Source organism: Lutzomyia longipalpis, chromosome 2 (genome assembly GCF_024334085.1).
Source record: "Lutzomyia longipalpis isolate SR_M1_2022 chromosome 2, ASM2433408v1".
NCBI lineage: Eukaryota > Metazoa > Arthropoda > Insecta > Diptera > Psychodidae > Lutzomyia > Lutzomyia longipalpis.
This window is the reverse complement of record NC_074708.1, coordinates 35,220,736-35,244,074: the sequence shown is the minus strand read 5'-3', so window position 1 is coordinate 35,244,074 and position 23,339 is coordinate 35,220,736. Positions and strand designations below refer to the sequence as shown.

Below are 23,339 nucleotides of genomic sequence, written 5' to 3'. Positions count from 1 at the left end.
TGTTGATTAAAGATCTATCTTTTAGAATAGATGTGGAATATTCCAAAAATGTATTTGGATTAACCCATATGAGATAAACATAGAACAAGTTGCCTTAAGTTAGTTATAGACCAACTAACGAATTATTAGCATTTTCAGTCATATCAAAGAACTAGTAAGGGTAAAATCCTCTGAAACAGTGATACCTAGATTTTGGTGATGGTGACTGACGGTAAAGGAATTCCCGTGAGAGTGTCACGATACGTATAGAATGCCGCCCACGCATCGCGCCATAGAGGCAATTTGTTGGGGCGCAATGGGTGAGAAAAGGAGACTCCAATTGGCGGCAAAGAGACAATCAAGTGATCTCCAATAGGACACTTTTAGTGATTTTCTCGGGTCTCGTTTTTCAGCGGCTAGTCTTAAATTTTATACCATCGTAAATTTCCTAGTTGGAGACAGTTGTAAAATCTTTAATGACTCCAACCAGTTGTTCGTCTCACTCACACTGCAAACGACAAAAGGCAGCACAAGAGCGCATTTTCTTTAACATAACAACATTGGATATTATGCCAAAGGAATAATTCGTATAACAATAAACCTCATCTTAGTGGGATGAATTTCGTTGTAGATACATACAATTCTAAACTTGGGAGGATTTGGTACTCTTGTTTTTTCTTCTTCTTAACTTCTCAACTTTGCTTCGTTTTAAAAATACCTATATTTTGTGAATAAGAGATGAAGATGGTTTGAGGGAGAACAAGACGAAAAAAAAAGAAGAGAAAAGAAATCAACGCTGAGTGACACAAAATAGCCATCATTGGTTAAGAAAATTCCATTTGGATGATTTATGTTGATTAAATATTTTATTGGTTTCCCATTTCTTGGATTTATAAATAATATTCATAATACTTGGTCTAAAATTTAATAAAATACACCGTCGAAGATGAAAAAGCTCAAACCATTGCGCGAGATGAATTGTGTCAGAGAGAAACGAAAAGACATTTAAAAGTTTTTAGAACTTCTTCACATCCTAATGCCTTTTTATGGGTCTCTCCCCCTTTTTTTCTTGCGGATCATCTCACTTGCAAACACGTAAAGAATTCATCTTTGCCTTTTCACCTCCGGCGCTGTAAACATCTCTGCACACTGAATGAATACTATGAATGTTTTTTCTTTCTTTCTTCTTTTAAGAATTGCCATTTAAGAGATCGATTTGATATTCTTCTCAGTTTTTTTTATTTTCTTAAATACATTTTGTGACTAAAGATTACAAAGTTGTTCCGAAAATTATGTTAGAATTTTTCAATAGTTTAATCTTGTGCAATAAAAAGTATTGCTTTTTGCATTTAAAAGATCATTAAAATGGAACAACTTTAAACTATTCGATTTCATTATTCTTTTAATTCTTCTTAATCCAATATACTTAAGAACCTTGAGAATGTTTTATATTCTTAGAACGATTTATTTTAAACAAAAAAAAATTTTTTTGACAAAGGGCTTTATACATTTTCTTCCAGAAATTCCCTACGGAATGTGCAGCAGAAAAAAAACATTTTATTTCTAAAGATGATCAAATGGTAATTAAAAAAAAATAACGAAAAAAAATATAAAAAAGCGGAAATTATAAGAAAAATTAGGTTTTTCCACATTTCCAAACAGATTTAGCAATTATTTGGCATAAATAGAGTAAAAGGATGGTTTAATGCGGTTTAAGGAACAATCTAGGCCACACAACAATCTTCACACTCTTTATGGAATTTCTAGAACAAATCCGGTAAAGCTCTTTACATAAAAAATATTATTCTCCCATCTCTTTATAAAATTTAAAGTAAAATCATTTTTTCAAGAATACTTTAGAAACATTAATAAATCTTTTAAAGAATTTAACTCTAAACTAGACAAACGGGATGATTCTGTTAAAAATCTTTTCTTTTATTTCTCTTCTTATAAATTAAAAGTTTTTTTTAACCCTTTTGCGTCTGCATGAATCATGAAAATATTGAAATATTTATTTTATGGATACTCTTAGAGAATATTTCTCAGTAAAAACGTCACTTTTCGTCTCTTCTGAGTGAATTTAATGCATTTCAAACTTTGAAAAAATAATAATTTTTTTTATTAAAATTTGGGAAAATAAAATGTTTCACGAAAGATTTTAACATTTTGATGTTTTAAATAAGACTATTTATCGTTAAATAAAGAGGAAAACAAAGTATTAATTTTTTTAATGAAACAGTTAGAAGGACCTTTAGGGGGCCCTAAAAATCATTTTTTAAGGGGGGTCTCTTTTGAGAGCTGATGAAATTCAATGTTTTTATTTTTCTTAAGGTTTTTCTTAAACTTGATTTTCAAATGTTGGTCACATTTGAAGACTTATTATTGAAGAATAAGAAAATCTTTTTCCGCCATCTTAGATGCGACGCCATCTTGAGATTTTCTTCAAAACACAAAGGTAGGTTTTTCTCAGGATCTACTGGATGAATTTTGATGGGGTAAAAAGCAAATGAAAGAGGACATACCCGTGCAGATTTTGATGTACCAGAATTTTGAATTTCCATCCTGGGGCTGAGAAAAGTGGAAAACGTAAAAAAAATCTGAACAAAAGTCACATTTTTTCACTTTTCTCAGTCCCAGAACGGAATTTCAAAATTCTGGTACATCAAAATCTGCATTAGTATTTCCTCTTTCATTTGCTTTTTACCCCATCAAAATCCATCCAGTAGATCCTGAGGAAAACCTACCTTTGTGTTTTAGAGCAGTTCTGTGGAAAAGTCGGAAAATCACAAGATGGCGTCGCACTTAAGATGGCGAAAAGTGATTTTCTTACACTTCAATAATTAGGCATCAAATGTAACCAACATCTGAAAACCAGGTTTAAGAAAAACCCCAAGAAAATGACAACATTAAAAATGGATAAATTCTAACAGTTTTCCCAAGAGACGCCCCTTAAAATCATGATTAAAAAACAAACCGAAAAATATCATAAGATTTTTAATAGATCACAAAAAATCTAATAATTGACGAATTGTACGAAAAAAAAAGATTTTTAACAGAATCTACCCCAAAAGAAGCTATTCAAGCATATATGGGAGGTTGTCCTGATACGAAGAAATAATTCTAACTCGCATTATCTTTTAGAGAAACAAAGAATAATAAACAAATTAACAAGAAAATCTTTTTTTTTGCTGGGATTAAATTAAAAGTCAGCAAAGACCCAAAAACAAAAAATATGCGCCATCATTGCCCATTTTGTCCCTTTAAATGTTTCAAAGCATTCCCGACAATGTTTCATCAATGAATTTCTCGCTGCGCAACATTAGCACGAATGTTTTGAAACATTTAAGGTGGTGAAAAGGGCAATGACCGCGTATTTCTTTCATTTTCATTGAAATCTTTGTCAAATTAGGCTATAATTCTCATGATTCTTTTGATGAAATTCACTACTCAGACAGACTTAAGATTTCTCAAGAAAGACTTAAGTTTTCTTAATAATTCTTCAGTTTTCTTAAGTGAAATATGGGATTTCTTAAAACAGACTGAATCAGGTGAAATGCATATTTTTCGATGATTTTTACAAATTTCGATGTCCGAAAAAAATTGGCGAAAAAAATATGAATTTTTACTAATTAAGCCTGGGAGGTAACATCATAAGTTCCTATTTAGAAAATTTAAGAAATCTTAAGAAAATCCAAGTCTTACTTACGAAATCTTAAGTCTGTATGATTAGTGATTTTCACCTTTTCTTTCCCTAAAAGAAAATTCGGATCAAAGTCGTTCCCTCGAACCAGTGCAACACCCATATATACATGAATAACCTCCTTTTAATTTCAATTTCTTAAGAAATAAAAATCTATCAATTATCGAGCAATGGAAATAAACGAAAAATAAATTTTAAAATATTATTTATCTCTCTATGTGATTGTTCTTGATTCCTCCTCCTTGTGGAAGTTTAACTTTCTCGCAGAATTACTTCGGGTAAAACACGTGTTAGGATTTAAAGAGATACGCCAGCAATTCGGGTTCACTGAGATCCACTTTGTATTTCTGCACGATCTCCTGCACTTTGAGCCTTCGACGGACATGCGGTGGTTGGTACCCGTCATTGTCGAGTCTTCGCCTCCTGGCCATGTTGTAGGCAGTCTGACGCACGAGATTCCCCACAACTCGCCGACTTACCACCATCCCGTCAACGAGTGGCGTTGCAAAGTTCATCCTCCCCGCGGGGCCTTGAAGTTTAACCCTCAGCAGCCCCGATGAGAGTGCCTGGAGGTAGATTATGTGACAATCAGCTGCGCGTGTGGCTGTTTGCTGGAGATATTCCTCCCCGGATCGACAGTACGGCAGTAAATCCTCCATGGGGAATGTGAGATGATCCTCAAAGCTTTCCAGCCAAACAAGGAAGATTTTGCTGCTTGCCTGACCAGCTGAGGAGGTTTTCGAGGCCCCACCACGTCGCCGTGTTGGTGCTACGGGTTCAACACGCTGGTGATTGCGATCGATATCAAGCGACAGGGTACGTGGCTTCTGACCCAGTGGCATGGGTTTTGTAATGCTGGCTGCAGCAGCCACTTCCAGGGGTGGGCACTCACTCACACTCCTCTCATAGACAAATTGACCCCCATCAATGGCAGAGGAAGTTGGCATGGATCCACCATCACTTGCACCATCCATATCGAATCTATTTGTGTGATTTGGTGCAACAAAAGCAATCTCACCGTTCACATCAGCCCAATAGAGGACCTTCTTGTCTCCATTGAAGTTCATCTCATCACTTCCGGATGCTTGAGTGGAGAAGTCCCCATCAGTCGTTGTTTGGGGTGGTTGGTTTATCTGCCAACTCGTGCTCGTGAAACCCGTCCATCCAGCATGCTCATCGACATTAACACGCCATCCAAGACTCAGGAGCATACTCCAGAAATGCGGATCGAGCACCTGAACATTCTCCCCGCACATATTATCAACAATTTCAATGGGTGTCGTCTGCCCTGCTCGTACATAGAACACATAAACCGTATCGTACGTGCGTGAGCTAACACGATCGAGATTTTGAATTTCCGCCGCAAAACCCATCTTCTTTGCATCCAAAACGGACAAAAGGGGTGCTCCGGACTCCTTCTTGGCATTCTCCCCAATGGAAAGGAAGCCAAAATGCGATAGAAAGAGCCTTGCTGCTTGAAATTCATGACACACCGGTGGTGGTATTGCCTCCTGTGCATGCCCCAAACTATCCAGCGAGTTATCCGTCTCTGCCCAGGCAATCTTCTCGTAAACCATTTGATTTTCCAATAGTTGGAACAAACACTTTGTTGATTCATCCCCAATTTTCTGGATAATTTCATCGAGTGTGGGAATGGAGTAGTCTGCAACGCACGGAGGGATCTTCTCTACACCATCTGGGAAGTATTTCTGCTCAACTTCCTGCCTCATTGGGGTATCATTCATCGGTACAGGACGTCCCGGATTGGGGGCATGATGGTATTTTGTTCCTTTAAAAGTAAAAATCAATTTTCGCGATCTCATTGCAATCAATCTACCATAATGCAGGTCGCACGATCAACAGAAAATTCAATGAAAAATGTACTGGTAAGCTGACCAAGCTTACGAGAGCTGTGTTTCTTTCAGAAACGCAAATTAATTAAAATACGCGCAAAGTCGGGAAAAGTAGAAAAGTCATCCCCCAAGAAATCTTTAAAACGCCATATCTCGAGAACGGCTCCATAGATTTTCGATTTTAAACCATCGTTGGAAAGGTCTTACCCTCACATATAACATATTAAAATGTGAAGTGAATCGATAATGGCATTTTCGAAATATTCGAGTTTGAAATTTTCGAAAATTTTGATTTTGACTTTAGCGCCTCTCGCGGTCATTTCTCGAAGTTGCAATGTTCTAGACATTTGTAGGGTTACACGAAACCTTTCATTTGCGTTTGAGTTGATCAAAATCGAATTAGTAGACCACGAGATATAACAAGTCAAAGTTGAAACTCAATATTTTCAAAATGGCGACAAATTTTTTTTTAATTTGTTTATTATAAAATTATTATACACACAGAAAAATTATTTGTATAAGTCGAATGCGAGTGAAATTTTCGGACATATTCGCAGTCGAGTCGCACTGTCTAATGTAAACAATATAGGAAATACTCGTCATTAACGAATGCGAGTGGCCCACTCACGAAAATTGACAGTTTCACTACGATTTTTGGTCGAAATTTATCTGTGTGTTGTAGGCTATAATATATCAATATCTGAAGAAAATCGATAATGGCGTTTTCGAGATATTAATCGAAAACTCATCGAAAATTTTGTTTTTGATTTTTGCCCCCCTAGCGGTCACTTTTGAAACTTCGGATATTTTTGAGAGTTGTAGGGTTTGTTGAGAGCTATCATTTGACCCCGGATTGATCAAAATGGGTCAAGCCGTTTTCGAGTTATGGTCGATTTCTCATTGAAAAATTGTGACGGCTATATTGATTAAACGGCTGGACCGATTTTCGAAAATGTGGTATCGATGGAAAGCTGTTGGTGGCCCCTACAACATATCGAAATTTCAGATTTTTAGCTATTACAGGGGCTGAGATATAGCGAAAACAAAATTTGGAGGTTATTCAAAATGGCGAATGGAGGGGTGGGGGGTAAAATTTGACGTCATAGTCGGATGTCTTCCAGTCGACTTTTAAACTTTGCAATTTACCGCAAATCTCTGTCTATCTCTACCCTAATTCGTGCTCATCCCAAGTTTGAGCCCGATCTGACGACTTTCGATTTTGCTCGGTACACAAAAGCTGTGTCTGAAAGAAACACAGCTAATAAAGAGAAATAAAAAAAAAATATTAACCTGATTTACTTCGTGGTAAATGCCTCAGCTGCATTGTCCACGTGTGTCTCCCAAAAGGTCCCCGGATAATCACTGCAAAGAACCAAAAACAACAACAAAGCTCATTCTCAAACACAACTTGACCTTTTCTCATTGGAAAAAGAAAAATCTCCTCACATGTAATGGTTGGTTGGGGATCTTGATCATTCCCCAGTGGCTCCTCCAGTAGGGCCAAAATTGTTGAATTCTCCGTGACAAAGTATCGGAATTTCTGCACAGCTGCCTCGTGATTCATTGGCCCGGAATTCGGGTAGGAATTGCAATACTTCATCAGGGTCTCCTCATCGAGGAGTGACGACAGCGATTGAGCACCACATTCACTCGGGAAGTAGCCCACTTGCTCGAGAATAACCGTGAGAAGGCATTCAGCTGCATCACGAACACGCATTGAGACGGGTTTCAATTCCTTCTCATCCTTCAATTTAATCGGCTCTCCCGGTTTACCAACACTCTTTGTCCCCGAAATGCCCAACTCCACAACCTCCAGGACAGTTGTTAGGCAATCCTTGTCACGCAGAAGATACGGATGTTGCATCAACCACGCCGAAATGCACTGAAAGGCAGCAACAATTGTGCTGTGGAGATCTTTTGTATGCGAAGGTGTTGGACGGGAGCACTGGTAGCATATGTAGTCACAAATCCACTTTACAGCACGTTTGCACTCCAGAGCATCTGATTGAGGTGATTTTGTTTGAAAATTACTTAGAAATTGTGAATAAAATAATCCAAATTCTTCAGTCAAATTTTCAAGATCAAGAAATAAGATTAAAACTTGAGAGATTAATTAATTTCTTACCACTAAATTTTTTAGCTGATTGGAAAGCATAAAAATTTAAAAAAAAAGTTTTCTCTTAATATTTCGTAAAATAATTTTTCTCCATGAGGAATAATTTTTTGATAAATAGGAAGAAAATTAGAAAATCAGGAGATTATTTAGGGATAATCAGCTAAAAAAGATCATGAGTTAATCTTTATATTAAAAAAAACCGTAGAGATCGTTAGATTTCTTTCACTTTCACTTCAGATCGCAAGATTTTATTGATTTTGTTGAATGTTTGGTGCTTGAGATCGCAAGATTTCTTTTACTTAAGATCACTATAAGATCGCAACATTTCTTTCTCTTCAGATCAAAAGATTTCTTCAACTTTAGATCATAATTTCTGGTTCAATTCTTTTAAGTAAAATGAGATCGTAAAATTTCTTTTATTTCAAATCTCAAGATCTTATGGATTTTCAACGGAGATCAATGATTTCTTGTATGTAAAATCGCAAGATTTCTTTTGATTATTAACGGAAGATCTCAATGTTTTCTGCTCAAGATCAAAAAAAATTTTTCACTTGCGATCACAACATGTCTTTCATTAGAGATCATAAGATTTCTTTTACTTTAGATCGTTAAGATCACAAGACTTCTTTTGTTTAAATACGCAAAATATCGTTCAATTGAGATCGGAAGATTATTATCACTCAAGATCGGAAGATTTTTGTTAAATTTCCACGAAGATCGCAAGATTTCTGTTACTTAGGTTCGCAAGATTTCTTTTACTTGAGATCGCAAGATTTCTTTTACTTGAGATCGCGATATTTCTTTCACTTTAGATTGCAAGTTCTAGTTAATTTTCGAAGAAGATCGTGTGCATTCTTTCACTTGCGATCACAAGATTTCTTTCACTTGCGATCACAAGATTTCTTTCAATTGCGATCGCAAGATTTCTTTTAATAAAATCGTAAAAATCACAAAATTTCTTTCATTTAAAAACGCAAAGTTTCATTGAATTGAGATCGGAAGATTTTTGTTGAATTTCCACGAAGATTGCAAGATTTCTCATACTTAAGATCGCAATATTTCGTTTACTTGAGATCACAATTATATTTTCATTAGAGATCGCAATATTTCTTTCGCGTACGAACGCAAGATCTCATTGTTTTGTGTCAGAGATCATAACATTTCATTCATTGATCATCTCTGATCCAAATAACACTGATTTCTTGACTGCGATCGCCAGAGGGTCTGGGAGAGCAGTGGATAGAACACTCGTGTTGTATCCATAGAGCCCTGGTTCGAATACAGACGAATCCGCCACTTTGGAAAAAAGAGGCTGGGAGTTCTGCATATCGATCGGCTGAACGCCGGTTGTTACTTGAGAGATTTGCTCACATTGTGCGGTTATCGTGCATGTGTGTGATCTCTTCGGTGACAACTGTGCGAGGCCAGAAAGGGATGAAAATGCTTTCCACTAACCAAACGTGGAACTGGATTAGTTAACACGCTGGTTGTATTGTTGGATTTGTGGGGAAAGAGACGACCGTGCTCTCGATCCGCAAAAAAGACAATGGCCCTCTATAAAAAAAAAACCACCATACAGAGTAGCAAAAGACAGTCAATTGTCTTTCAATCTGTAACCACTATCCAGTTTCCCAAAGAGAGGAAGCATTCGTGCCTCATTTGTGGATTCTGCGAAAAGAAAGGCGAATGGGGATTCTCATTTGCCTACATTCCGGCGATCATTGCGATCGCTGCGATCACTAGAAGATTCGACGAATCATATCGATCTTCAAACACACATTTCGGATAATGATGATTGTAAGAGAGGAGGACTCTTGAAGGGCCTTTAACGGCCCACAAGAGGGAATGAAAGCGAATAATTGCATTCACCTCAAATAAATCTGAATCTGAATACAAATCTTGCCGAGATCGCGTGATCTCAACTTTTTACTTGAGATCGCAAAATCTTTTTTTTTTTCTTGATAAAGATCGCAAGATTTCTTGGTAGTTCTGCCTACGATCACAAGCTTTCAATGTTTTCTACTTGAGACCAGAAAACTTCATTGTTTTTTTCTACCTTAGATTGCAAGATCGCGAAGAAAGATCGCAATAGCAAAAGATTTCTTAAGATCGTGAAAGAAATCTTCAGATTGCAAACAAAATATCACAAGATCGCAAGAAAATCAATTTCTTTAGAGATTTTAGTCTAATTTCCTGAAGGCTTTTTCCCTGTGTTTATCTAGAATTATTCTTTGAAATGTCAGAAATAAAATTCTCTGCATTTTAACAAAATAAAGTAAACTTGTTAACTTAATAAATAAAAATTTATTTAACTCAGATGTGCCCAAGAAAATTTTGAAATTTTCCCTAAATTTGACTTCAAAATTGCCAAGAAAATAATTTTTTCACTAAAATTCTTGAAATTTTGCATAAAAAAGTCCTAAAACTCTTTTCTTTAATCGAATCCATTCGATTTTTGTGGAAATTAAGACTTTTTCTTGTCATTTTTAGCATTCAAAGTTAATAAAATAAAATGACCGACAAGGGTTAAGAACATTAAATGCTAAGTAAGCTTTAAAAAGAGCTGGGGAGGGCTGGAAAAACTATAGGGAAACCTGGAGTAAAAAGCTAAATTTTTGCAAATAGATTTTTCCAGTTTTATAAAAATATTTGCATTTTCCCATAAAGTCTATCTTACACGAAATTTTCCAGGCTATAATTTTGTCTCGCATGATTTTCTTCGAATTCAATGAGGTAATGCATTTTCAGTTAATTTTCCTAACCCTTAATTTCTTATTTTAGGCTCTAAATTATGGGGAAAATGTTGGGATTTTTTTTTAAATAAAAGAAACTAATAAAATACTAAATTTGCGGAATTACCAACCTGAATCCTTAATGTGCATTCTCGCTAAACCCGAAAGCAGTTCCAGAGCAGCCAAGGAGACATTCAAGTCAGTTTTCCATGAAGATATCAATTGATGACACACCAAATACGTAGCTCGGACGAAAAGAGCATGAGCACTGTCTGAAATTTCAAGTTCATCCCTTTAGAAAAAAATAATTCTAAAAGCTTTATTCGAACTTCCATACCTACTGAATGAATACAACAAAATAAATATTTAAGCAAATGATTTGTCAAATAAAAAAATAAATAATAAAACTTACAAATTAACAATTAAAAGCAGTTAATAGCAACACTTTACAAAAAACTTGAAGGTAATACAAAAAATGCTGATAAAAAAAAAAGACATTACCATAGACTGACGACATTTCGAGATCTTGCAGGAATTCAGCTGGAAAATCGTCCGAAATACTCAAACTGGGAAACTCATTTCCCATTGTGGCCGTACTGTTTCCACCCAAACTCGAACTAGCGCTAGCAATTGAACAAGCACTTTTTTCGGAACAAGCTGAGAGATGGGTGACAAATTTGCGATGCCATAAAACATAAAAAATTCAAAGGAGACAGAAAAAAAAGTTTGTATAACAATAAATAAAACACAATGAAAAGTATTTAAACAAAAAAATTTGTGATTTTCATGAAAATGCAACAACACAGAGAGAAATTTTCCTCTGTCAGTGTGTCATTTGAGAGTATATTGCTTGTGGAGAGACATAAAAAGTGTGTGCAAAAAAGCTCTTTGAATGATTGAATGCAGAGAGAGAGAGTCCAAAAAATAAAGGAAGAAAACGATTGAATTTTCCTTGAAAAGGTGTAACGGATGGGAATGAGAAAATCTTTTTTTATTTCCATTACCTGAACTAAGGAGATTCATATCACTTGCAGGTGGGGAAAGTTGAACCATTTCTCCGGTATGTTCTGTCTCCTCAAATGTCACAGAATCTTGAACACTGAGCAATAATCCTCCAAGGAGCATGTGAGTGTTTTGAGGATCGGTCTCCACTTGAAGGGCATTCATGAGAATGTTGATCAAACGTGGTTTCAATTGGGCAAAAGTTATCATCCTAAAAGGTTTTTTGTTTATTTGTTAAAAATCCTTTAAAATTTATAACAATTTAATGCTTTATTACTCTTTAAAAAAAACTTTAGTTAAAATGACTGAAGTAAACAGCGAAATGACATTTTAGCAAAAAAAATCAGTTATTTTAACTAATTTTTTAAGAGCTATTAAAAATTGACAAAAATGTTATATTTAATGAAAGGATGGAAAAGCAGATTTAACACTTGGAGGACCCAACATTTGGCACAACGCGGAGGATCAAATTGGTAATAAGTACCAGTTGATAAAATATGCTCTGCTCAATAATTAATTATTAATCAGTTTATTGAACAAGGATCGAAAGTTTCAGTAATTCTCAATCTCTTTGAAGCATTCCTGCATATAATTACTAAATATTTTATTGAGAAAATCGTCACTGAAAAAAAATTGCGTAGAATCGATGCAAAATTGCCAATTGAAACGACTTTTTTAGCTACAATTTTACATAATTTATTATTGCGACTAAATAATCACAAACTTTGATTCTTTAAGTAACTTTTTAATCACTTCCGGCAATAAAATTAGTCCACATTAATGATTTTTACCGAGGAAAAGTGAACAAGAGTACTTTATTTGGGAAATATGGGGAAACATAACCTCAAAACAATGGAAAAATGTATGGGATTTTGACTGGTAGTTATTACCAATTTGATCCTCCGCGTTGGATTCTGACTTTGACCTCAATTATCTTCCAAAGAAAAGACTTTTCTCGAGATTTTCTTTCTGCTATCTTAAAGTAATTGAAATTCCCTACACATAGATGCTAAATTCATCGAGATAGATCCAATAGATTTTATTCTGTGACTATATTAAGGTTTCAATTGGTACCAATTACCAGTAAAGTCCTCCGAGTGTTAAATATTTAAAATGACTGAAGCTAATAAGTGAAAGATATGAAACGGCCAAAACAAAAGTTATTTCATTACAGTCAAAAAAGTTAAAATTTTTCAGTGAATTGACAATTGACTGAATAGTTTATGTTTTATCTTTATAGCCAATTAAATCAGCGTTTTTTCCTAACTTTGAATAACTTTTGTTATTTTGATTGATTGTCTTCTATTAAATTGACTGTTTATCTGTTGTAGATTGAAACAATCGATTTAACACAAGTTTATCAGTCACAATCACTAAAGTAATTCAGCCAGGGAAGAAACGCTGAATGAAAATCTTGAAAAAAAAATATATTGATGGGTGAATATGGACAGAATGATTCAGTCAATTTCTTTTATGATTTGAATTTGTTAAAACTACCGAAGTACTTCAGTAAATTTGAGAGAATCATTCAGTCAAGTTCTATCATTGCCTAACACTTGGAGGATTTTTGTGGACACCGTGGTCATTTCGACTTTTTAAATTGTCATAGACTCAAATGTATTGGACCAGGGGGATGCCCAATCCCGAGAAATCAGTACTTTTAGTGAGGCAGCAGGTTCTTCCGATCAAAATAAGGGATCAGTTTGCACAATTCCACTTGCAATCGAAAGTACATTTAATTAGCTCTCGGTTGATCCCTTCTCATCATCGAAATAACATTATTAATATAAAAAAAGTTAAAGTGTTTCTCGGGAATCGGTCGAGATTGAGCGAGATTCGAGAATTCCTCATACATTTTTGTTAACAAAAAGTGACTTTTCTTCACTGAAAATGAGGTTATACCATCCCCTTGTATTGGACCTATCGTGATAATTATCACGTCTATGTGTAGGGAATTTCAATTACTTTTAGTTAAGTGAAAGAAAATCCAGAATATACTTTTCTTTTTAAAAGATAGTACGCGGAGGATGAAAATGGTCACAGTGTCCATTCAAATTCTCATACATTTTTGACAGCTTTTTGAGGTTATGTTTCCCCATATTTTCCTAATCTGGATCTCTTGTTGCTTTTCCACGATAAAAATCATTAATAAGAACCCATTTTATTGCCGGAAGTGGTCAGATAATTACTTAGAGAATTGAAGGAACTGATTATTCAGGCTCATTAAGAAAATCGGCAAAATTGTAGGAAAAAGATTTGAAAGGGCAATTTTGCATTGATTCTACGAAACTTTTCTTCATTATTAATTTTTTTTTTGATAAATTGTTTAGAAATTGAGTGCAATAATACTTGAAATATATTAAGAATTAATCAAACTTTCGATCCTCATTCAATAAGCAGATCTACAATTAACAAAATATTTAATATTTGGCTTTTTTTATTATGATGGACCTGTGACCATTTTGATCCTTCAAGTGTTAAATTGGTGAAAACGACCGAAAGTGCTTTCGTCATTTAAATTAGTCAAAATAGTCTTTTTCTGATCAGAATTGTCTTTGATCAATAATGCATTAGTTTAAATATTCTTTACTACAGGGTGGCCAGGAAATTATGGGATAATTTTAACCGCGAATAACTTTTGATTGGATTTAAATATCTGAAAACTTCTACCGCCCAAAGTTGCGTAAATTCCAAAAGTTTAATTTGCTTTTAATTTCAAGTCGATATCTTAAAAATTTTAGCTGTTAGAGCAAAAAACGTGAAAAGAAGCGTCTTGTCCACGACAAATATACTGCTTTTCATGCCAAATTAACGCTGAATTTCCCATGATGGCAATACCTGCTTTTACCTAAAAATATTCTTAGAATGCTTGAATATTTGGTCGCATAAAGTCGGGAAAGGCCTTTTTAATTCAAATTTAGTCAAATATTCACTTCTTTAATGATCTTTGGATCATTTTAATGGGTTTTGAGAAACTCAACAGTCATGAAATCCAATATTTCTCATCGTTTTCCATACAAAATGTAACTTTTACATTTTTTTTCTCTAATGGCTACAATTTTGAAGATATTGACTTGAAATAAAAAGCAAATTAAACCTTTTCAGTTTACGCACCTTTTGGCGGTAGCAGTTTATAGACATCATGCCCTAATTTCCTAGCCACACTATACATAAAATTATTAAATATTTTTAACCGAATGAATTAATCAAAATAGGTGCTCTTCCGTCGAATAAAATTGTCAAATATCTTTGCCCAAATGAATTAATCAAAATATTCTTTCGCTGACTAAATGAAATGGTGAAAAAATCTTTTCTACTCAATAAAATTGTCAAATATTTTCAATTTAATCAATTAGTCAAAATACTTTTTCGCTGAATAAAATAATGAAATACTTTCCACCAATTGAATTAGGTAGTCAAAATAACGAAATTTTTAACAAAAGTACATTGATGGAAAATATTTGACAAAAGTATTTTTAAAAAGGTAAAGGTAAAGGGTTTGGATTTTATGGGGCTTTTATTCATATCGCCCGCAGTTTTTGTGTGGAGTGGGGTTCTATTGAATCCCCACTTTGATTTTGTGTGATTGATTTTTGCGTGATTTTATTTTTTGTGTGTGTGCACTGCTCTGTGCACACATTTTTTGTGCGAAAGAGAGGAATGGGAAGGAAACCGGTATTAGGAAACGCTTGGCCAAGGAAAGGTAGAAAATCTACCCAGCAGGGAATCGAACCCGCTTCGTAGCGATATTGGGTATGATCAAATCGGAGCGTTAACCGATTGACCTACCGCCACCCTAAAAGTATTTTTAACTTTTCTTCTTACTTGTCCATGGGTCCTCCAGTAATATCCCGAATGGGTAGAGTTTGAAAATGCAACGGAAGCGCAATGATTGAAATTAAAATATGAATTGCAGCCCTTCTCAGTTCAGTACGATTAATCACGACAGTTTGATTCTTCATTTTGAGCTCCTTCTCCGGCAGGACAAGCTCAAGGGCAGCAATAAAGGACGGCAGGAGTACCTGAATCCCATCGAGATCGAGTCTGAAGAGATCTGATGAATTGTACAAAATACTCGCCAATGTCTCCTCGCACTCCTTCGTCTCGCATATGCGAAGACCCTGCTGCAGGGCCATATAGAAGCGTGCCAAGTAGACCGGGAGGATTTCTTCGCCAGTCTTCTTAGCACAGAAAATCCTACAAAGCGCCCCAATGGCCTCAGCACGTCCTGATTCGAATTTATCAATCATCAATCCCGGTGGCATCTCCACGTTATCATTGAGTGATGTCGGCTGCGAAAGCGACAAACTCCCCTTTCTGCTGTCCATGATCATCGACGAAGGACGACGGGATGCCTCAGAGGCTTGCTCTACATTCCAAAAAAAATAATCCTCAATTTCCCCTCAAAATTCCCTTAAAAAAATCCACTTACTCTTGCAATTTTGAATCCATGCCTCCGTACCGATGTGAGCAGCATCGAAGAGCCACTCACCGAACAAATGGAGAATACTATTGCATTTGGGTCGTGCAGATGCCATAACAGCGCGATTTTCGTGGGTCAGGGACAGCATAGCTATAATATGTTAATTAAATTCAAAAGTATTTGTAATTTTGCACTCTCTCTCCCTCCGATATTGATTTGCGAATGAGAGTATTGAAGTGATCTTGTGCTCTTTTGCGGAAGTAAATGTAGTGGGAAAAATGCAAAATGAAAAGAAATGAGAGAAAAAAGTTTTACTAAATTCATCACGTTATGTTTTGAAGTTTTATTGAATTTTTGTTGAAACTTTCACGGAGAAAAATGAAAGATTTTGATGAAATTTGACTCAAATTAAAGCTCTAAATTTGAGACTTTGATTAATTTGCGTATTCTAGAGATGAGTCAAATAGATTTTCTATTTTTCCCAGGGATTGAATGTAATTATGACAGAAAAAAAATTATTTAAGGGGTGATTATCTGGAGAATATTTAAACATTTACATGACGAATAATTCTTAATATTCTGAATACTGTCGAATACCCTAAATTAATCCATTTTCTTATCAATTAACTCGTTTTTGCATTTTTAACAACATTCTTCAACTTACTTTTCTTATCTTTTCATAAAAAAATTGTCTTGGTGAAATATATGAGGGCGCTGTTGGTCAAATTTTTTTTATAATAAAAATTAGAGACCGGACAAAAATAATTTTCCTCATTTCTTTCTATTTCTTATGCGTTTTCTGATTTATTTCTTACATTTTGTACTTAATTTGTGGCCTTTTTAAATGCATTTTGTCTTTTTCAGGAAATTTTCTACTCCTGGGCATGAATTCTCTAAGAGTGAAAAACTCCCGTGATAAAGTTCCGAAGGCTCTAGCGCTTTAAAAGAAACGTGAAAACCGGGAAAATCTTACGGGAGTTTATCATGGATGCATTATTTTTCTTAATGGATCATGCTCACGTGAAGTTTTCATTATTTTTTCCCCGCAAAAAGCCTTCGGGAGTTTATCACGAGAGTTTTTCACTATTAGAGAATACAGCCCCTGGAATTGTCAGAATCAAGTTGATTTTAACAGAGAAATTAATTAATTTTCAAAATTCCACCTACATTTCAAAGTTAATTTAATTAGCTTTCGGTTAAGACTTTTTTTAATCCCAATATCGACTTATTTATATAAGAAGAGTGAAAAAAATTAATTTAATTAGCTTTCGGTTAAGACTTTTTTTAATCCCAATATCGACTTATTTATATAAGAAGAGTGAAAAAAAATTGTCACAAATCTGTTAGAAATCAGAGCATTTTGCCTGATTAATCCTTGGAGAATTTTACTGGCCACAGAATCAAAATTTATTTAATATTTCGTGATAAATTCTACATCCTGTGTACAGGGAAGTTTTTTTTTACTTCAAAATCGTCGAAGGAAACTTGGAAAAATATTTTCTTTTGAGAGAAACTGCAGGTCAAACTTTTGAGGTTAGAAACCTCGATCCTCCAAGTGTTAAAATGCACATTTTTAACTCATTTTCTGCTTTTTAATTGCACTTTGATTAGATTATTTCGTATTTTTATGCTTTTATTGCATTCTTCGCGTCATTATACCATTTTAAAAGTATTTTACGCAATCTTTTCTTTAATTGAATATTAAAATTCAATTAATGAAAAGATTGCGTAAAATACTAGTTTTTTTTAAACTAATTTCAGCAGATTCTGAATGCGTTTTAGCTTCATTTGAAAGGGATTTGACTTTTGTTTAAAATTAATTTTACACTTTGAAACAGATCACGTCACAAAGGGGCTTAGGTAAATCACTTTATGAGCAGGTTAACATTCGCTGGATAGTGAATCAAGATGCTAAAAAATTCAATTTTTAATTATTTTTTCATGAAATATGTCAATATTAGTGAATTTTCACAAATATTCCGAATATTTGCTTAAAATTCCGAATATAATGTACTGATTTTCATTCAGATAAACGCCCCTTGAATTTATTAAAAAAAAAACAATCTCAGAAGCTGCGCCAGGTTGTAATTTACTTTGTTTTAATTGAAAGAAATGATGAAATTTTCAAAGTTTCCCCGCCTCTCGGAAGCCCTGACATCAATTTTAAAAATTCATAATTTTCAATGATATTCAAAATGAGTTTAAAAGCCAGAAAGCACACGATCTCTCCACATTCTCGTCACGGACGTAAAAAAAAGGTAATAATAAATCCGAATAAAAGTGAATCATCGAGAGAGTAAAAAAGAGTAAATTACATGTGAAAATTGATGTGGGTGGTTGAGTGGAAATGGGACTGGCGGCCGGTTGGCTGCTGGAAATTCTGCTGCTGGTCAATCCAATTAATGATCCTTTTGTAATACCTAAGTGGGATTCATTTTTAAACTGTTAGAATTTCTTCCTCAAGAACTTTGAGGGAATTGTGAGTGATTAAAATTAAAATTAAATTTTAAATAAAAACTCCAGTGCCGTGTAAAACCAAATCACCCAATTAAGCATCTAATCTGCTCATCTAACCCTTTGAATTAACTCATTATCAGTGAATTAAAATAATAATTTTAATCATGCATTGTGGTGTAAAAATAAATAAATAAAATAGAATGTGACGTAATTGTGAAAAACCTCCCCCAAAAAAATTATTAAAAATCCGTGCAAAAAAAAAATAAAAATTCTTTGTAAATTTTTTTGTGCAGAAAAATAGCAAAAAAGGAAATAATAAAAAAAAGGAATTGAAAAAAAAAGGTGCAAAAGGAGGTAAAAGACTACAGATTAACCCTTTGGCAGACCACTGGAGGGCGCTACACTGAAAGACTTGGCCAGGCGCCTCTGTAGCGGCGGCGTTGGCGAATGCGGCACTTCTGCGGGTGCCGGAAACGCCATTGAGGAAGAGGAAGTCGCGGTGACTGAGGAGGAGGATACACCACCAGCCACAGACGCTACATCTACACGTCCCGTAACCATTGAGAATCTTAAATCGCCACCTGAGAGACGCGATGGGGCGCCAGAAGATGGTGCATTGGATGCTGTGTCTGTGCCAGAAGTTCCCGGAGCATTTGCTGAATCCTCTCCCGTGGCATTTTGCAAAATCCCTACCAAGTGCAATTGTTTGTTTGGCAAATTTTCTTCATTCTTTTTCTCTTTTTTTTTTCTCTGTATTTACAGGGAGGCAAAAAATATCTGCTGCATAGCTCTATTGGAATATTTAAAAGGAAAAAAAAAGAAGAGACTCACCGAGGAAGGCATCAACGAGGCTGGAGATCCCCTTGATGGCTTTGAGGAAGATTTGCGGGAGGATGAGCAGGCAAGGATGCTGATGTGGTTCAATGGATTCCGACATTGTGAGGACGTGCTGCATAAAACGCGGCGTGTTGCTGATTGTCTGCGGTTGGCAGAGAGCTGTTGGATTGCCAATTACACGCAGGAAGCGATACCACGTCTGGGCAATGCAATCATTGGACATTCCCGATGGAATAAGTTGAGCATCTTCGTCCACTGCAAAGAAGGGCAAAGTCTAAAGAAACTTCCTGTTGCAGAAAACACGTCAATTGAGCCAATAAATGCTCAAATGTTATTAAATCAATCAAATTGGCCGAATATTGATTAATAATTGATCAGTTAATTGAGTCAGTTAATTGTTTGATCAAATATTCATCAATGCCAGGTCAAATCTGATTGCTCAAATATTGATATTCCTTTTTGCAGAATTACATTGACTCAATATTGATACCATAGAAATTGAGTCAATTTTAACTCAAATAGTTTTTGATCAACTGTTGATCCAAGACTGTTTTTTAAATCTTTTATTAATTAATTGTTCAACATAAGCTCAAATAATATTCAACCAACATTCGTTTAATCATAATTCCATTTTTAATTGAGACAGAACTAAATTTATTAATTGATCACAGACTGATTAATTATTGTTTATCAATCATTTAGTCAATTTATGCTCAATTATTGATCAAATATTGATTATCAATTTGAAGGCAATTTAACTCAATTTTTGATCAAATATTGATTAGAAATTGTTCTTCAAATTCTCTATAAATTAATTTAGTGAATTTGTGTTCAATTAATGATCTATCAATATTGAGTCAATTGTAGCTCAATCAATTTTTGATCAATTATTGATCCAAGATTGATATTTAATTTTTTTATTTAGTGAACTGGTCAATTTATGCTCAATTATTGATCAATCAATATTGACCCCATCAATAGGGAGGCAATTTATCTCAATTTGTGATCAACTACTTAAGAAATATTGATCTTCAATATTAGAAAATTGAAAAAAAAACGGATTTTTGGTTTGGAATTTTTTTTTTCATAAATTACTCAATTTCCATTTAATTTCTTCTCAATAAGTTTCCATGAACAAAACTGATTTTTAGTGAATAACAATTGATCAATACTTGAGCAATTTTTGCCCTTTTAATGATATTGATCAACAATTGAGCATTTATTGACTATCAAGAAAATTGATCAACAATTGACCAATAATTGCCTAACAGTCAAATTTATGAACAATTGATTATTTATTGATTATCGGTCAAATTGATCAAGTATGGCTTACCAATCAGATTGATCAACAATTGATGAATTGTTGCCTAACAATCAGATTGATCAACAATTGAGCATTTATTGACTATCAATCAGGTTGATCAACAATTGACCAATTGTTGCCTAAAAATCAGATTGTTAAGCAATTGTTCAATTGTTGCTTAACAATGAGATTGATCAAACATTGAGCAATTTTGGTCCCATTTTGTGTGCTTTAACTCACAGATCTTGAATTCCGGAAATGCTGATCCGTAGGTGAAGTCAATGAGCCTGGCAGTGAGGGCGAGATTGACGCGATTCCATTGCTCAACAAGGGCAATTCTGTGGCGCCACATCTGGCAGGATTCCTGGAGTGTCTTCCACAGTGACGGCGATGGGTAGCTCCGGACGCATGCAAGGAGCCACACTTCGAACAAAACACTGAGAACACGTTCACACAGCTGATCCCCAACGTCATCCTTGATGGTTGGTGGAGCCAGGAGGACCTCATTGATTGCAAGGAGGAAGAGCAGGAGGGATTCCCAAGTTTCTCGCGTGAGGATTTGGGAAACTGCTGCATTCTGAAGAGTCCTCAGGACACGATGACACAGAACAGCCTGACGATTTATCGTATCAGCACCTGGAACACCCCCAAAATCATCCCAATCAGAAGATTCCAACACAGATGCGAGAAGTTTTGCTTGACATTCGAGCAAGAAAGATTGTGCAAAAGGTAGTAGTAGTTGTAAAAAAAAAGTGCCTCATCCTCACCTAAATGTTCCTGATAGAGGAAAGCCCAGTCTTGGAAGCAAGAGAGCGGATTAATTGAAGCCAACACACACAGAAGGGGGTTAAATTAGGGTGGAGGGGGTGCATTCGGGGGGTGTGCGTGCAGGTGCAATTAATTACCTTCTCCCGGTCGGGGGACAAAGAGATTATGGAAGTGATTGATGATCTTCCGGGCGTAGGTGTTGGGATCCTCAACAATTGGCTTGGGAACACTAATACGTGGCACCGGGTTGAGTGCCGTCATCCACTCACAGTACACATTAACACAATCCTTGATGGTTTCATGCTCATTCAGGGGCAAGGACAGCCCGTAGCAGATGACATCCATGCACCAGAGGACCTGGAAAAAGAAGCAACATCCGGAAGGATTTTTCTCTTTCACAGCTTCTCCGGAATCGCAGTTTTGCAGCTCATGACCTAACCTCTTGATCCGTAATGAGATTACTCGGTTCAGCTGGCTGTGAGATACCCAGATTGCTGGCCAGCTGCTTCACAACAGCCACCGCGACGTCCTTTCCCGCATTCCCCTGGAATTTGTTGAGAACACAATTCTGGGCACTGCAGCTATTGGAAGCAATCACGGGCGACAGTGATGCCCATTCCGTGTACATTTTCGTATTGGGCATGCTTTCTCAACACTTTTGGACACTTTTGGGGCGCCTAGAGCCCAAAAAACATCTTTTTTCCCAAAGAAAAACAAATCTCAAAAAAGTGAAAACAGCTGATTCGCAACTTCATGTACAGTGGAGGCTCTCTGCAACGAACCACGTAGCAGATACAGCATTGAATGATGTAGTTGACGATTTCAGATTTATCGCGATTTTCTCACGTTTTCCGGGAATTTTCCTAGGCGGGTAAGGTTTTCCGGGATCCGGGAACAACGCAGCATTGAATAAAATCAAAAATTTGAAGAATTTTCGTAATTAAAAAGAATAGAAAAAATTTCCGCTGCGGCATTTTCCAAGTTTCCTATCATCAAATAAAATCCGGAAAGCCTCAAAAATCCTAAAATACTTGTCCCTCATCCCAAGGATTTCTCCTCCAGCAGGAAAATGCCGGAAAATCGAGTCAAAACAAAGAAAAACGAATTCTCAGCCGCAAAATTCTTTCAGCACAGTACTTTGATTTTCCCATAAGAAGCCTGAAAAAATGCACAAAAATGCATTTTCCAAGAGGAAAAACAACAAAAGCACACCAGAAAAGCCTTTTGAAGGGTTAGAAAAACAGAAAAACCAACTCAAAAAGGAAAATTGTTAGTTTTTTTTGGGCAAATAATTGAAAACTTTCCTCTTCCTTTTTTCAAATTTGAATTTAAAAGTCAATCATAACGCGTCCAGTTATTAGAGTTGGTATACCACAACGCGGATGGGCCAGTCTATGCGTTGTAATTTAATTTTTAAGTAGTATTAGTAGGCAAAGTTGATTTTTTTTAATGAAATTCATCAATTCGAAAGACAAAAATGGTCATATCTCAAGTTCTATTGCACATACGGATATTTCTTGACTAGTTTTGGAAAGGTATTGAAATAAGCTACAATCTGACATATATTTTGATACATTTCAAGGTCACCTCTAGAACACAAAATGGCGGATATTTGTTTGACCAAAACAGTTTTTGGCACTTTTCGTCCTAAAGGAAAGGTTCTAGAGGTTTCTGATGTTCTAGAAAGTTGTAGAGAATTGCAAAACCTTTAATTTGATACTAAGATGAGCAAAATCGGACAATCCGTTCAAGAGATATGGCTCTTAGAACTTTTTAAATTCAAGAATTTTTCAAATGGCCATATCTTCTAAACGGCGACATAGATTTTCTTCATTTTCGGACTGATGAAAGATATTGAGTCAGGCTACAACATATCAAAATTTAAAAGATTTGCCTAATGGGGATTCGGAGATATTACCCCTTAAAATTAGGCAATTTTTGTTTTTGTTTTTAGCGCCTCTTGCGGATGTTTTTGGAACTTGGAATAATCTAGACAGTTGTAGGGCTTATCGAAACCTTTCATTTGATACCAAGATGGTCAAAATCGGTCAAGTCGTTCTCGAGTTATATCGAAAAAACACTTTTTGCTTTAGGCCGCCATATTTGCTAAACCGCTCGACCGATTTTCAAGTATGAATTGTTGATGAAAACGTCTCACTGAGCTCTACA

General features: G+C 35.4%; 1 protein-coding gene across 11 annotated transcripts; it reads right to left on the bottom strand.

The window, feature by feature from the left end:
• Window positions 1-826: 826 nt before the first annotated feature.
• LOC129790112 (ral GTPase-activating protein subunit beta) lies at window positions 827-21,960 on the bottom strand. Of its 11 annotated transcripts, none has more exons than XM_055827357.1 (16): window positions 21,610-21,960; window positions 21,308-21,527; window positions 21,170-21,199; window positions 20,643-21,038; window positions 19,094-19,354; window positions 18,637-18,951; window positions 18,121-18,225; window positions 15,815-15,955; window positions 15,208-15,751; window positions 11,385-11,593; window positions 10,882-11,037; window positions 10,512-10,652; window positions 7,658-7,672; window positions 6,979-7,533; window positions 6,823-6,894; window positions 827-5,468 (listed from the first exon to the last, which is right to left on the bottom strand). In XM_055827357.1, exons 1-16 carry the CDS (start codon window positions 21,811-21,813, stop codon window positions 3,970-3,972), a joined length of 4,863 nt encoding a protein of 1,620 aa, XP_055683332.1. In that variant the 5' UTR covers window positions 21,814-21,960; the 3' UTR covers window positions 827-3,969. The 11 variants fall into 11 exon arrangements, with proteins under 11 accessions (XP_055683332.1, XP_055683337.1, XP_055683334.1 ...); XM_055827362.1 differs by having other exon boundaries at window positions 18,844-18,951; window positions 21,610-21,932; XM_055827359.1 differs by lacking the exon at window positions 21,170-21,199 and having other exon boundaries at window positions 21,610-21,932.
• Window positions 21,961-23,339: the final 1,379 nt, after the last annotated feature.

Coding starts and splice junctions, on each gene's coding strand:
- LOC129790112 (XM_055827357.1), bottom strand. CDS start 21,813: ATGCCCAATACGAAAATGTACACGGAATGGGCATCACTGTCGCCCGTG. Junction 6,895..6,978: donor TCCCCAACCAACCATTACAT/GTGAGGAGATTT, acceptor GGTTCTTTGCAG/TGATTATCCGGGGACCTTTT. Junction 5,469..6,822: donor TTTACCACGAAGTAAATCAG/GTTAATATTTTT, acceptor TTACTTTTAAAG/GAACAAAATACCATCATGCC.